Genomic DNA, 13,295 nt, shown 5'->3' on the forward strand with positions numbered 1-13,295 from the left:
CTCTTCCCCCCTCGCTGCGGCCCCGTTATAGACATTTCTATCTCTTATATCGAGTTACTCTTACTTTTCCATAGCAGACGCGCCTTTTGCAGCTGCTGGTGCCGGGGACGCGCCTTCAGGGACGACGCTGTCGAATCGCTTTCCGATCGTCCTCTGTCGCCGTCCGGCAGCCCGTAGATCTCCAGCAACAGCTGATCCACCAGGGACGAGACCGATCGCTCCTTTCCTAACGGCGCGTACGGCAACGGCGACGGATACGTCTGAAACAAGCGGCGGCCGATACGCGTCCTCGTTATTTTCCACGGAACCGATCAGAGAGACTCGGCGACGACGACGACGACGGCGGTGATCTAATCGCGAATAACGTCCGATCGATCCACTTTCCGTAATTCCAATTCCATCTCGCCCGGAGCTTACGGCCGAGATGCTTTTTCTTCAGATGCGCGTCAATTTCCCGACCGAGAAATTCCTCGCGCTATGAAAATGTTTCTAATTGGATTTCCATTTTTTAGTTTCGATTTTTGTTGTTACTGGTTTTTTATTTGTTTATAATATTTTTAATATATTTAATATTTAATATTATTATTATTATATATTTAATATTATTATTATATATATATATTATTATATAATAATATTAATATATTATTATAATATTTATTATTATTATTATTTAATATTATTTTTTTATTAATATTTGTTTTAATATTAATAAAATATTAAACATTATTTATTATAATATTATATATTACATTCTATATATTATATATAATATATAATATAATATATAGAATATACGTAATATAATACATAATATATTGAATATACATAATATGATATATAATATAGTATATAGAATATATAGAATATTTTATTATATTTTATTATATTAATAATAATTAATATTCTATCCAGCAATTTTTTTAAGATTTTGTATAAAGCATTATGCCCCTGTTGGCAATTTTAATTAATTGTTGGAAGCTAGACGGTCGAATATGAATATTTATATTCTAGGTTAAAATGGACCCAAATCTTTAATTTTAGTCAGCTGGTTAGAAAGTTCTGAGAGCAACAATTGTTCTAATTGTAACCACAATTATTAAATTACCATTGTTATTAAATATATGAGAGTATATTTTGTAATCAGCACAGCGAACAGATTTTCAAGTTAGAATCACGTGACTCGCAACGTCCACGGCGTTCCATTCGTGAAAAAAATTGTCAGGCAGACGAGAGAACGCAACCTTTGCCACCGGCAGGTTACGAATTCAATTATTCCGAGATTGAACTTTATTAAGATTATTAATAGCGAAAGCCGGCGACTACAGTGGCAGAGACTGTGCTACCGGTTACTAATTTTCAATTAACCTCCGACATTAGATCGGCCTTAAATGGTGCGAGATCATTCAGAAAGCGGGATTAGTGGGCGTGTTACTGTAATTCCGGACGAACTGTCCGGGTATATCGTATCGTACGATCGTTTGAATTCGATGAATCGTGTTAAAAAAATATAGTCTAAACATTTGTTTCATGATATCGACTATACGTGCGTATAATATTATATCCGCCTTGATAATATTGTGTATCTTGATAGTGCAAATTTTTCTTGGAGGAAATTTTAATATTATATAGATATAATATTGTAAATATTGTATGTTTATATTTAATATTATATTTTATATTATATTCGATATTTTACTTCATATCACATTTTATATTAAATATATTTTCATATTACGTTTTATATTATAGTTTATGTTATATTTCATATCATATTTTATACAATATTTTATATTATAGTTTACATTGTACTTCATATCTTATTTTATAGAATATTTAATATTATATTTTATGTTATATTTTATATTGTGCACTTCATATCTTATTTTATATAATATTTAATATTATATTTTATACTGTACTTCATATCATATTTTATATTAATTATATTTTATATTACATTTTATATTGTACTTCATATCATATTTTATACAATATTTAATATTGTATTTTATATTGTACTTCATATCATATTTTATACAATATTTAATATTATATCTTATATTGTACTTCATATCATATTTTATATTAATTATATTTTATATTATATTTTATATTATATTTTAAATTGTACTTCACATCGTATTTCATAGAATATTTAATATTATATTTAATATTATTTTTATATATTGTACTTCATATCATATTTTACATAATATTTAATATTATATCCTATATTATATTTTAAATTGTACCTCACATTATATTTCATTGAATATTTAATATTATTTTTTATATTGTACTTCATATCATATTTTACATAATATTTAATATTATATATCCGATATTATATTTCATATCATGTTTTACATAATATTTAATATTATATCCTATATTATATTTCATATCATATTTTACATAATATTTAATATTATATCCGATATTATATATTATATCATATTTTACATAATATTTAATATTATATCCTATATTATATTTTATATGATATTTTACATAATATTTAATATTATATCCGATATTATATTTCATATCATGTTTTACATAATATTTAATATTATATCCTATATTATATTTCATATCATATTTTACATAATATTTAATATTATATCCGATATTATATTTCATATCCTATATTATACAATATTTAATATTATATTCTATATTATATTTCGTATCACATTTCATGTTATACTCTATATAATATTTCATATTATACTTTACATCATATTTTATACCATTATAATCCTTTTTGCATACTTTAATTCATCGCACACATACGTCGGTCTAAAAAAAGAATCGTACGATCGGTTGTATTACCTTCGGATTCCGAACATCGGTCTCGGTTTTCGCGCCGCCATTGTTCTTGCAGCCGTATTGCGGCATGCTCCTGGTGTCGCCGACCGATTTCGATCTCTTCAAGCACTGCTTGGGCGGTTTCGCCGACATTGTAATGCTCGCCCTTCTAATCGGCTTCTTCTTGTTCAGCTCCATGAAGTCCGGGCCCGGCCATGCCTTCTGTATCAAGTTGCATTTTCTTCGGCCGTACATCGAGGGGAACTGATATCCGTCGGCACAATAGAGCATGCTCCTCGTCTGACGAGTGACGTACACGTCGCCGAACACGCGCTCGTTCTCCACAGACACGCATTTCACACGGTAACTGATCTCCGCGTACTGCTTCAGCGGCGTCACGTTGCAGCTGCTCATCTTCGCTCAGCTGTTTCGATCTCTTTCGTTCCTTCTCCGAATGGCCGTCGCGCTGTCAATTCCGCGGGAAAGCTGGACGTTCCCGGGTCGTTACCATGATTTATGGTAACGTAAACATGTTTTGACGTTGGCCACTTTACGATTGGATCGAGAGAGTTTTGATTTTTCGATAACTTCAACGAGGTTCGTGTCTCGCAGTTCCTGGGGCAATGCACCGGGTGACGTAATTGTAATTCTACAAATCAGAGGTTTCTCCATTTTATTTGTTTATTTGTTATTTATTATTTGCAACAGGCTCAAAGGCAGCCTTCAATTAATTTCGTTTACGCGAATTGTTTATAACATTGAAAACCTCGCCGATTCTTCTCAAATTGAATTATGTTGTAGAGCTTGACATTCTGAATAACTTTTTCCTTGGCGAAAAATCTCTATCTGCGCCGGTTTCGGAGATATCGCAGAAAAACCGGAGGACTAACCCAGACCTATCACGTAGAACGTTAGGTCTAGGTTAGGTCTGCCGACAGCTTTCGGGAATATCTCGGAAACTAAAAGAGAACGACATTTTTCGCAAAGGAAAAAGTTGTTCGAAACACGAAACTCTATAACATACTCAAATTTCGTGAAAATCGGGGATCATCTTGTAGACAATTGCCCTGCTTTTTTATAATTTAATAATCTCGCAAATTAAACGCCCGAGAATTTTCGATTTAGTCGAACGCGATACGAGAGTTTTATTCCGATATAATTATCAGACTGCGAATTCCATACAATTACAATAAACATTGTTAAACAAAGAAATGGTTCTTCCGCTTAGTCGCAAAATAATTCCAACAAAATTCGTGAATTATTCCATCCGAACGCGGCAATTATTTCAAGCAGTTCCGTGCAAACTTTCGCGTTTTCCAACGCTGGAAATTAACATAATCGAACGATCCGTCGCGAGGACTGTCACCAAAGTCAACAGATAAATCGCCGGACAATGCCTCTCTGACATTTATACGCGTAACAGGCGATAAAGAACGACCTTCTTCGCAGTTGCACTTATCTGACGTTTATCATCTGTTGATACCGGATACGTACGTAATTGTTCCTGTAACGTCACCCACCGACAAAAATCAAGGTTCAATAAGGCGAGTCGCCAGCGTCGTTAATTTGCTACAATTAACAATTAGCATATTCGGTACTATCGGAAAATACTTTTCGTACGCTGCGTTTGCTAATTAAGCGAATATTACAGTGACCGAATTTTTTCCAAGGTTTCTGGTAATATTATTCTGTTATTTATTTATTGTTAATTAGTTTTTAATAAATAATATGTTATTTATTGTAATTAATAAATTCGAGTATTCAGGACATTCAGCAAATATTTTTTGGGCACTTCGTTCGCTAATTAAGCGAATATTACAGTGACCGAATTTTTTCCAAGCTTTCTGAAAATATTATTCAGCCACTAAGCTCTACTAATTAATAATTGCAGCGCTAATTTACCGAACGATCCGAAATTATGTCACGCGATCCTATTCGCGTCTACGGCGCAATTCCTAAACTGCAATCAATTCTTCAATGCACTCCGGTCAATTAGAGTATGTATTTAGAACGCAATCGTGTCTCACGTGTCACAAAAAAAAAACGATCACTTTGCACAGCTGTGAAAATAAATCCGCGGGCACCGTCACATTCCAGCCGAACCGAGGACCCGTTCGTGTTTTCAAGCGACGACGACGTTTATTTCACAACGTGTTCCGCGCGGCTGAACCGAGCGTGTTGTTCTACGCGGTTTTTGGTTCGCGCGGCACAGGAACTGCGACCCTTATCAGGAGTCCGGTAATACGCTTCTGGTGGACAGACCGCAACTGGAAGTGTCGGCGAAGATAATCGTTTCATTAAGTCTATACCGACGCTCGTCGACAACGCGACGAGCAGGCCGACGGTGGTGATGCACTTAATGATGGAACAGTTGTGCATCGGAATCGACACGTGCCGGCGAAAATCGTGCACCTTGGAGAAATTACAATCGAACGCCAAACAGTCTGCTCGTCCAACACCGAGAGAACATTTTTCTGCGGACTTGTTTATACGATAATCCTTCCGTAGATTTTCTTTATTATTCATTTTTACACTGATATTTTTCTGTATTAATTTTTATACCGACAATTTCATGTATTAATTTTTATACAGATATTTTTATATATTAATTTTTCCATAGATATTTTTATGCACTCATTTTTATACAGATATCTTTATGTATTAATTTTTATATAAACACTTTCACAATAATTTTTATATAGACATTTTTATGTATTAATTTTTATACAGATACTTTTGTGCATTAATTTTTATACAGATATTTTTATATAGACAATTTCAAGTATTAATTTTTATATAGACAATTTCAAGTACTAATTTTTATATAGACAATTTCAAGTATTAATTTTTATATAGACAATTCCAAGTATTAATTTTTATATAGACAATTTCAAGTATTAATTTTTATATAGACAATTCCAAGTATCAATTTTTATATAGACAATTTCAAGTATTAATTTTTATATAGGCAATTTCAAGTATTAATTTTTATATAAACAATTTCAAGTAACAATTTTTATATAGACAATTTCAAGTATTAATTTTAATATAAACAATTTCAAGTATTAATTTTGATACAGATATTTTTACGTATTAATTTTTATATAGACATTTTTTTGTATTAATTTTTATATAGACATTTTTTTGTATTAATTTTTATATAGGCAATTTCAAGTATTAATTTTTATACAGTTATTTTTACGTATTAATTTCTATATAGACATTTTTATATACTAATTTTTATACGTAAATTTTTATATGTAATGATATTTTTATATGTAAATTTTTATACAGTCACTTCTACGCGCTAATTTTCACAGTAATCTAAGAAATCCGTGAAAGTAGTCGACCCCCACTCCGCCGCGCGGGAGTCGCGCGGCGCGTCACGTGACCCAGCCCCACTCCATCGCCCGGAAATCCAGCCAATTCCTCCGCTACCATTTCCACCGGTCACGTCGCATTTCCCCGGTTCCCGCGCGCGTCTCGCCGAGCCTCTTAGCAGGAAGCTCGCCGGGAAGCGCGATTTTAAGCCGGTCAACGAAACCGCTACTGTTATCGACGTCGCTGATAGCGCGACCGTCGTAATGCAGTGCACACTCGGCTAGAATTTCAAATGCTTGGGCGGCCTGTGCAGTAGTCGTTCACCTGGCTGTCGTGCCGGTTCAATAACCCTCTTTTCCACACAAAAAACGAGCGCACCGAAGGGACACCGAGCCCCTATCTTCTCAAACGAGAGCTGCACACGCCGGACTATTCTCAGCGCGAACCTGTTTATAAATACGTTTTACGTAACGGAAGAATGCGCGGCGGATCCGGAAACGAAGTTCCCGGGAATCGATGCTGGCTCGTGCACTCGGCGTGATCTCGGCAAAGCGCGCCGTCCGCGGATGCCTAATCGCACATTAGGTCACTTGTTCGAGCGATCCTTCGGCGATTTTTAACAAACGATCTTTTATTACATATTATAACCTTTATTATAAAAATTTTTATTATAAAATTTTTTATTATAAATATTTTTATTCTAGTAATTTATTATATATTATAATTCTTATTATAAAATTTTTTATTATGAATATTTTTATTATAACATTTTTTATTACAAATATTTTTATTATAAATACTTTTATTCTAGTAATTTATTATATATTATAATTTTTATTATAATAATTTATTATACATTATAATTTTTATTATAATAATAATAATCACTGTCGTTAATATTATGAAAATGATGAGATCGTATAATATTTATCGCTATTAAAATTTTACTATAATATTTATGGAATTTTATTTTATATTAATCCTAGTGTAATATTTATGGAAGGAAATTAGGGTCAATATTGTTACATCTGATTTTTACATTTTTGTATATTTTTACTGTTTTTCTTTTTTACAAAAAAAATTGTGACGTGTACAAAAAACTCTTCCACAGTAAGAATTTGACTAAAGTTAACAACAAATATTGCATACAGATATATGTAATATTTTTAACATACATACATACATATATATATTATTTATGTATATAAATAATATATGTCTATATTATCTATTATATATTATAAATATTATAATATATACGATATATTATGTATCTATATTATGTCTATTACATATCTATTTTATATTATAAATAATATAATATTATAATATTATTATATATATATAATTTAATATATACTATAATAATAATTTCATCTACATAATTTAATTAATAAAAGAATTCGTCGAAACACAAAAATTCGAAAATTGCATTCGCGTCCATAAATTACCTGTTTCGAGAGGAGCGCGCGTCGGCCGGTGAAAATAATCGTCGAGAGCACCGAAACAGCGATAGAATATCGAATTTCGTCGAGGCTCGCCGAAAGGCCGTGGGATTATCGTTTGATCGATTGCAGCCGGGTTCCGAGATAGTGTCGCTATAGGAACGAAACATTCGCGGCCGGCCGATGTCACAGCGGAGAGATTGCAGCGAACGTGGTTCCATGGTGTGTCCCGACGTAGATAATGCTTTAGGGAACTGGCCTCGCGATACGTTCGAATCCCGATTGATCCGGCGGCGGTCCGAATATGACGGGGACGCGGTGTGTGTGCGCAGAGAAGAAGCTCGCGGCGACGGGAAAGGACGGGCCGCCGGGTCCTCGCACCGATGACATTTACGGAACTTGCAATCTTCCGACTCGCTTCATGTACCCACGTGAGTCGAAATAATTTATCAACGGCGACGTTTCGCCGCCGTACACACGGCGGCCCCGTTCGATAGTTCGGAGCCCCATCTATCCCGTTGAATTTATTATATTGACCCTTCGCAGTCGCGCGACTCTCTTTCGAAGTTTCTCGCAACAGAGTTATGTACGCGTCGCGTTGCCGCGCAAACACCGTAAGCCGGAACACCGAAATCCAATTTCACCATACGAATCCATTTTTCTTGCGTACTCGTTTTTCCCCCAAACGCGCTTTCTCTTAGTCTGTTTATGTACTTTTTCCAGGGTTTTGAATCTTTCGTCGAGAGATTCCTTTCTTTGGCGTTCAATGAGCGTGTTTAAAAAGCAGTCGAGGAAATTATTTGCTTCAGCGATTCTGCGTTGGCCTGATAGGAGGACAACGAAAATTTATTTCTGGCTGCGACAATGTTAATAATTTATGATTTTTATAATTTATAATTTTAGTAATTTACAATTTTTGTATGTTGCAATTTTAATCATTTACAATTTTAATGATATACAGTTATAATAATTGACAGTTCTAGTCATTTTAATCATTTCAATAATTTCAGTAATTTCAATAGTTTGAATAATTTGAATAATTTAGATAATTTGGATATTTGAATAATTTGGATAATTTGGATAATTTGGATAATTTGAATACTCATCAGTTTCATCATTTCCATCATTTTGATCATTTTCATCATTTTGATTATTTTTATCATTTTTATCATTTCGATCATCTTGATCATTTTGATCATTTCGATCATCTTGATCATTTAGATAATCTTGACGATTTTGATGATCTTGATCATTTTCGTCATTTTTATCATTTTAATCATTTTGATTATTTTGATTATTTTGATCATTTTGATCATTTTGATCATTTTGATCATCTTGATCATCTTGATTATTTTGATCATCTTGATCATTTTCATCATTTTCATCATTTTTATCATTTTTATCATTTTGATGATTTGGTCATTTTGATCAATTTGATTAATTTGATCATTTTGATCATATTATTTTAATCATTTTTGTAATTTTAATCGTTTAAATCATTTCAATCATTTCAGTCATTTTAATCATTCGAATCATAACAGCATCGCCAACAGTTAAACCAACAAATGCATCACGCAATTTATTATTTAATCGTGCAGTACATTCTATCAACTGCCAATTATAAAACGACGAGCACGTAAACGGGTAACGTTCACGGTGTTTGTTTTGCCGTTTGACTACGCAGCCAAATTAATTAATGAAAGTTTAATTAACATCGATACGCAAATGTCGACGGGCGGTCCGCGTAATTAATTTCTGATATTCGTTTTCGCGCACTGTGGAAATAACAAACTTCGCGGAAGAACACACTGGCTATAACAAGCTTCTTCGTATTAAAACGATAACGGCCCCGGCTATTAATAAGCCAGCGCTCGCGATCGGTAACTCTGTCTCTCTTTCTCTCGGCTTATCGGTGTTCCCGACATTTTTGCACATGTCCCAGGAACCCTTTCGCGAGATAGCCGCCGTTGGAAATGTACACAACTCCTCGCTTTCAACGCTGCTTTCACCGTGGACGGTTTTTCGCCGGACAGAACAATTTACTGGGAGACTTACCAGTTGAATCATACTTGCGCAATTGCGTTATTTTCGCCGGAGTCGAATACCAGGAAGAAGTTTTGTCGGAAGATTTAACGCGGTTCAAGTTTTATGGAATTTAACGCGGTTCAAAATTTGCGAAAATAATCGCAGTCTGATTCCTACGACAATGTGGCATAGTTCAATTTTTTTTATAAAATTTTAAGGAGTGTCGTGGTTTACAAAATTTAGAACAGTTCAATTTTTACGTAATTTTGACGAGGGTCAATTTTTATAAAATTCAAAACAGTTCAATTCTTGTTAAATTTTGACAAAGGTAATTTTTATAAAATTTCTAAGAGTTTAATTCTTATAAAATTTAGAACAGTTCAATTTTTACGCAATTTTAACAAGGATCAATTTTTACAAAATTTAGAACAATTCAATTCAAATATAAAATTTATAACAGTTCAATTCTTGCAAAACTTAACCTCGTCGTCTTAACTTAATTAACAGCGTCCATTTTTACAAAATTTATAACAGTTCAATTCTTGCAAAATTTAACAAGGGCCAATTTCTACAAAACTTAGACCAATTCAATTTTTACCAAATTTAGCAAAGTTCAATTTTTACGAAATTTTAACAAGCGTCAATTTGTACAAAATATTTGAACAGTTCAATTCTTGCAAAACTTAACATCGTCGTCTTAACTTAACATCGTCCATTTTTACAAAATTTAGAACAGTTCAATTCTTGCAAAATTTAACAAGGGCAACTTTTCATTGAATTTAAAAGAGTTCAATTCTTAGAAAATTTAGCACAGTTTAATTTTTACGAAATTTTAGCAAGCGTCAATTTTTACCAAATTTAGAACAGTTCAATTCTTACAAAGTTTAACAAGATTGACCTTTTATGAAATTTGGAAGAGTTCAATTCTTACAAAATTTACAACAGTTCAATTCTTGCAAAATTCACCACGAGTAAATTTTTATCAAATTTAGAACAATTCAATTCCCACAACATTTCGTACAGTTCAATTTTTACGAAATGTAAACAAGCGTCAATTTTTCCAAAATTTAGAACAGTCCAATTTTTACTATATTTTAACAATGGTGACTTTTTATAAAATTTAAAAGAGTTCAATTCTTACAAAATTTAGAACAGTTCAATTCTCACAAAATTTATCACAGTTCAATTCTAGCAAAACTCAACAAGCGCCAATTTTTCCAAAATTTAGAACAGCTCAATTTTTACTAAATTTTAACAAGACTGACTTTTTATAAAATTTAGAACAGTTCAATTCTTACAAAATTTTGAACAGTTCAATTCTCACAAAATTGAGCACAGTTCAATTCTCACAAAATTGAGCACAGTTCAATTCTCACAAAATTGAGCACAGTTCAATTTTCCTCAACCTCACCAGTCTCAATATAAACAGTATTGCCAAAATAGTTCAAATATTTCCAAAATCCATCACAATACAATTTTAGCAAAATTCACCCCAGTTAACTCTACCTCCACTTTCTCGCTCCTGCCAACCAATCCGCCAGTAGTGAAGGTAGCCTACTCAGCATCGCCAGTAATCAGCCTCCAATTCTCAAAATCCAATTCCAAATTCGCAATCAATAAAAACCGCGATCAACACCCTCAAAAACCCCCTAAAAATCAATGATTCAAAAATCCCTCTTTCATCGACAAAACGAACAAGGTATTCCTCGAAGAGCCTCGACTCCGATAAACCCGCGCCGCCAGCGACGCTGCGCTCGTCCAAACAGGGAGATACCGTAGTTTTACCGCGGGAATCGTGCAAAACGACGAAATCGTCCGCGTTCCAGGAAACATTTCCCCGTTTGTCGAGCATCGTCGCCTCCGAGCCGATCATCGGCTAGCTGCCCTGCTGTCGTCCACCCCGCTGTTATTCAGTGGTCACCGAGCACCCGAGTGAACGATGCGGCTCCTCTCGTTCGTTTGTCTGCTGTTATCGGTCACCGTCGACGAGGTCCGCGCGGAGGATTCCGACTGTCAGGTCTACAACCATCTGTACGTGTGCCTGTCGCGCGGGCAGCTGCAGAGCGTGGCGTTCGAGGATGTGAACGCGGTACAGACGATCGAGGACATCGAGCTGCACCTGGAGGGTCTGGGCATCACGGACATCGCCAGGGACGCGTTCCTCGAGGTATCGAACGCGTCGGCGCTCTTCCTGCGAGACAACGATCTGCCGGTCATCTCCAGGCACCACTTCACCGCGCTGGACCAGCTGACCTACCTGGACCTGAAGAACAACACGATCGCGGAGATAGAGGACGCCGCGTTCGCCGGTCTGCGCAACCTGGAGACCCTGCTGCTGGACTACAACAACATCACCGGCTTCAGACCGGGCACCTGGCGGGGCCTGGGCGATCTGCACGAGCTCTACGCTACCAACAACAACATCTGCCTAAGGAGGAACATGTTCAGGGGCCTGAGACATCTGGAGACCCTGGCGCTGGACAGCAACGAGATCGCGGACCTGCCGGTGGGCGCGTTCGACGGGCTGCCGCACATCGACCTGCTCTATCTGTCGCGTAACAACATCTCCAGCCTCCATCCAGAGGCGTTCCGCGGCCTCGGCGAGGTCAACGAGCTGGACTTGGGTAGGAACCCTATCGGCAACCTGCCAGCCGGCGCGTTCCGTCATCTCAAAAAGCTGAACTCCCTCTGGCTGAACGGGAACCGCATCACGGCGATCAGGGCGAACGCGTTCGACGGGTTGGATAACCTCCTGGTACTGTTTCTGAGCGGGCCGAGGCTTCGGCACGTCGACATGGCCGCCTTCGCCAGGATGAGGAACGTCACCGTGGACCCAGGCTTCAAGATACACGGCGCGCTAGTCGAGCGGCTGGCCGACGTGCACGGCCGGCTCCAGTGCCACAGCGTGTCCGAGCAGCTGCCCTACGAGTGCGCAGGCGCGAGACTCTGAGCCGGCCCCGAGGACTCCGCGGGGAGGGCGCGGCAAGCGGCGCGCCGCCGGAGGCCGAACGCGATCGCTCGGGCTCTCGGCATCGAACGCTCGCAGTGCCCTCTCTGGGGAGTCCTCGAGCGCCCGGTTCTGTAGCTATTTCTGTACACGATGGAGAACGGAGTTATTGTTTCTGCGGAGCGATTTGTTAATAAAGGCTTTTTCTACCAGTATTTGTCTTCTTGAATTCTGAATTTTATCTTTTGCTTTTGTTGTTCTTTTTGTTTTGGAGCGTCGCGAGGTTGGAATCAAGTTGGGGTGGGGATGCGTGAAAGAGGGGAGCTTGTACGACGGAAGTTGTTCTTGCAGGTGTGTTCTTGGGCTACCGGCAGGACGAGACTCCGCTGCCGCATCCATGTTACAGGAGCACGTCGATGGACTACGGATGGTACGCGCCGTCCGTGCACACCGTGCCGACCAGATATTACCCGCGGAACACTTCGTTCAGCGACGGCCAGGCGCTCGGCGGAATGTACAGAAACTGCTCGGTGAACACGGAACTGGACAAGAGCGTCGTTTGAGTATCTTATCGGGCGGCCGACCAGAATAAATCCGCCTTGATTCCACGGCTAATTATAGAACCGGGGATACTTTCGCCGATGTACGCGCGAAACCGTTGTATCACGAATTCTATTTCGAATAAATCTTTGCGAAAGAATAGCCAAAATATGATCCGCATCGTTTTTTATTGTGGTACCAAT

General features: G+C 36.8%; 3 protein-coding genes across 8 annotated transcripts in view; 2 read left to right on the top strand and 1 right to left on the bottom strand.

The window, feature by feature from the left end:
* LOC117225830 (uncharacterized) overlaps positions 1-5,052 on the bottom strand; it is a 57,293-nt gene extending 52,241 nt beyond the window's left edge. For 3 of the 6 annotated variants that reach the window (XM_076526344.1, XM_076526343.1, XM_076526345.1), the window contains exons 1-3: positions 4,717-5,052; positions 2,839-3,463; positions 65-260 (exon numbers count right to left, since the gene is read on the bottom strand). In XM_076526344.1, the coding sequence (XP_076382459.1) occupies positions 65-260; positions 2,839-3,228 (586 nt within the window). In that variant the 5' untranslated portion in view covers positions 3,229-3,463; positions 4,717-5,052. Of the gene's footprint in view, positions 1-64; positions 261-2,838; positions 3,464-4,308; positions 4,457-4,716 lie in introns of those variants that run through there. The other 3 variants (XM_076526342.1, XM_076526340.1, XM_076526341.1) reach the window with 2 other exon arrangements.
* A 2,507-nt stretch (positions 5,053-7,559) lies between these two features.
* LOC117225702 (piercer of microtubule wall 1 protein) lies at positions 7,560-13,266 on the top strand. Its single transcript, XM_033479416.2, has 2 exons — positions 7,560-8,011; positions 12,904-13,266. Exons 1-2 carry the CDS (start codon positions 7,885-7,887, stop codon positions 13,113-13,115), a joined length of 339 nt encoding a protein of 112 aa, XP_033335307.1. The 5' UTR covers positions 7,560-7,884; the 3' UTR covers positions 13,116-13,266.
* LOC117225701 (uncharacterized) lies at positions 10,885-12,767 on the top strand. Its single transcript, XM_033479415.2, has one exon. The coding sequence runs from the start codon at positions 11,545-11,547 to the stop codon at positions 12,553-12,555; it is 1,011 nt and encodes a 336-aa protein (XP_033335306.2). The 5' UTR covers positions 10,885-11,544; the 3' UTR covers positions 12,556-12,767.
* Positions 13,267-13,295: the final 29 nt, after the last annotated feature.

This window comes from Megalopta genalis, chromosome 14 (assembly GCF_051020955.1).
Source record: "Megalopta genalis isolate 19385.01 chromosome 14, iyMegGena1_principal, whole genome shotgun sequence".
NCBI classification, from domain to species: domain Eukaryota; kingdom Metazoa; phylum Arthropoda; class Insecta; order Hymenoptera; family Halictidae; genus Megalopta; species Megalopta genalis.

What these genes read in the sequence shown, in the direction of transcription:
- LOC117225702 (XM_033479416.2), top strand. Translation starts at nt 7,885, where the DNA reads ATGACGGGGACGCGGTGTGTGTGCGCAGAGAAGAAGCTCGCGGCGACG. An exon ending in GACTCGCTTCATGTACCCAC is followed by an intron (nt 8,012 to 12,903) that starts GTGAGTCGAAAT and finishes TTGTTCTTGCAG; the next exon opens with GTGTGTTCTTGGGCTACCGG.
- LOC117225701 (XM_033479415.2), top strand. Translation starts at nt 11,545, where the DNA reads ATGCGGCTCCTCTCGTTCGTTTGTCTGCTGTTATCGGTCACCGTCGAC.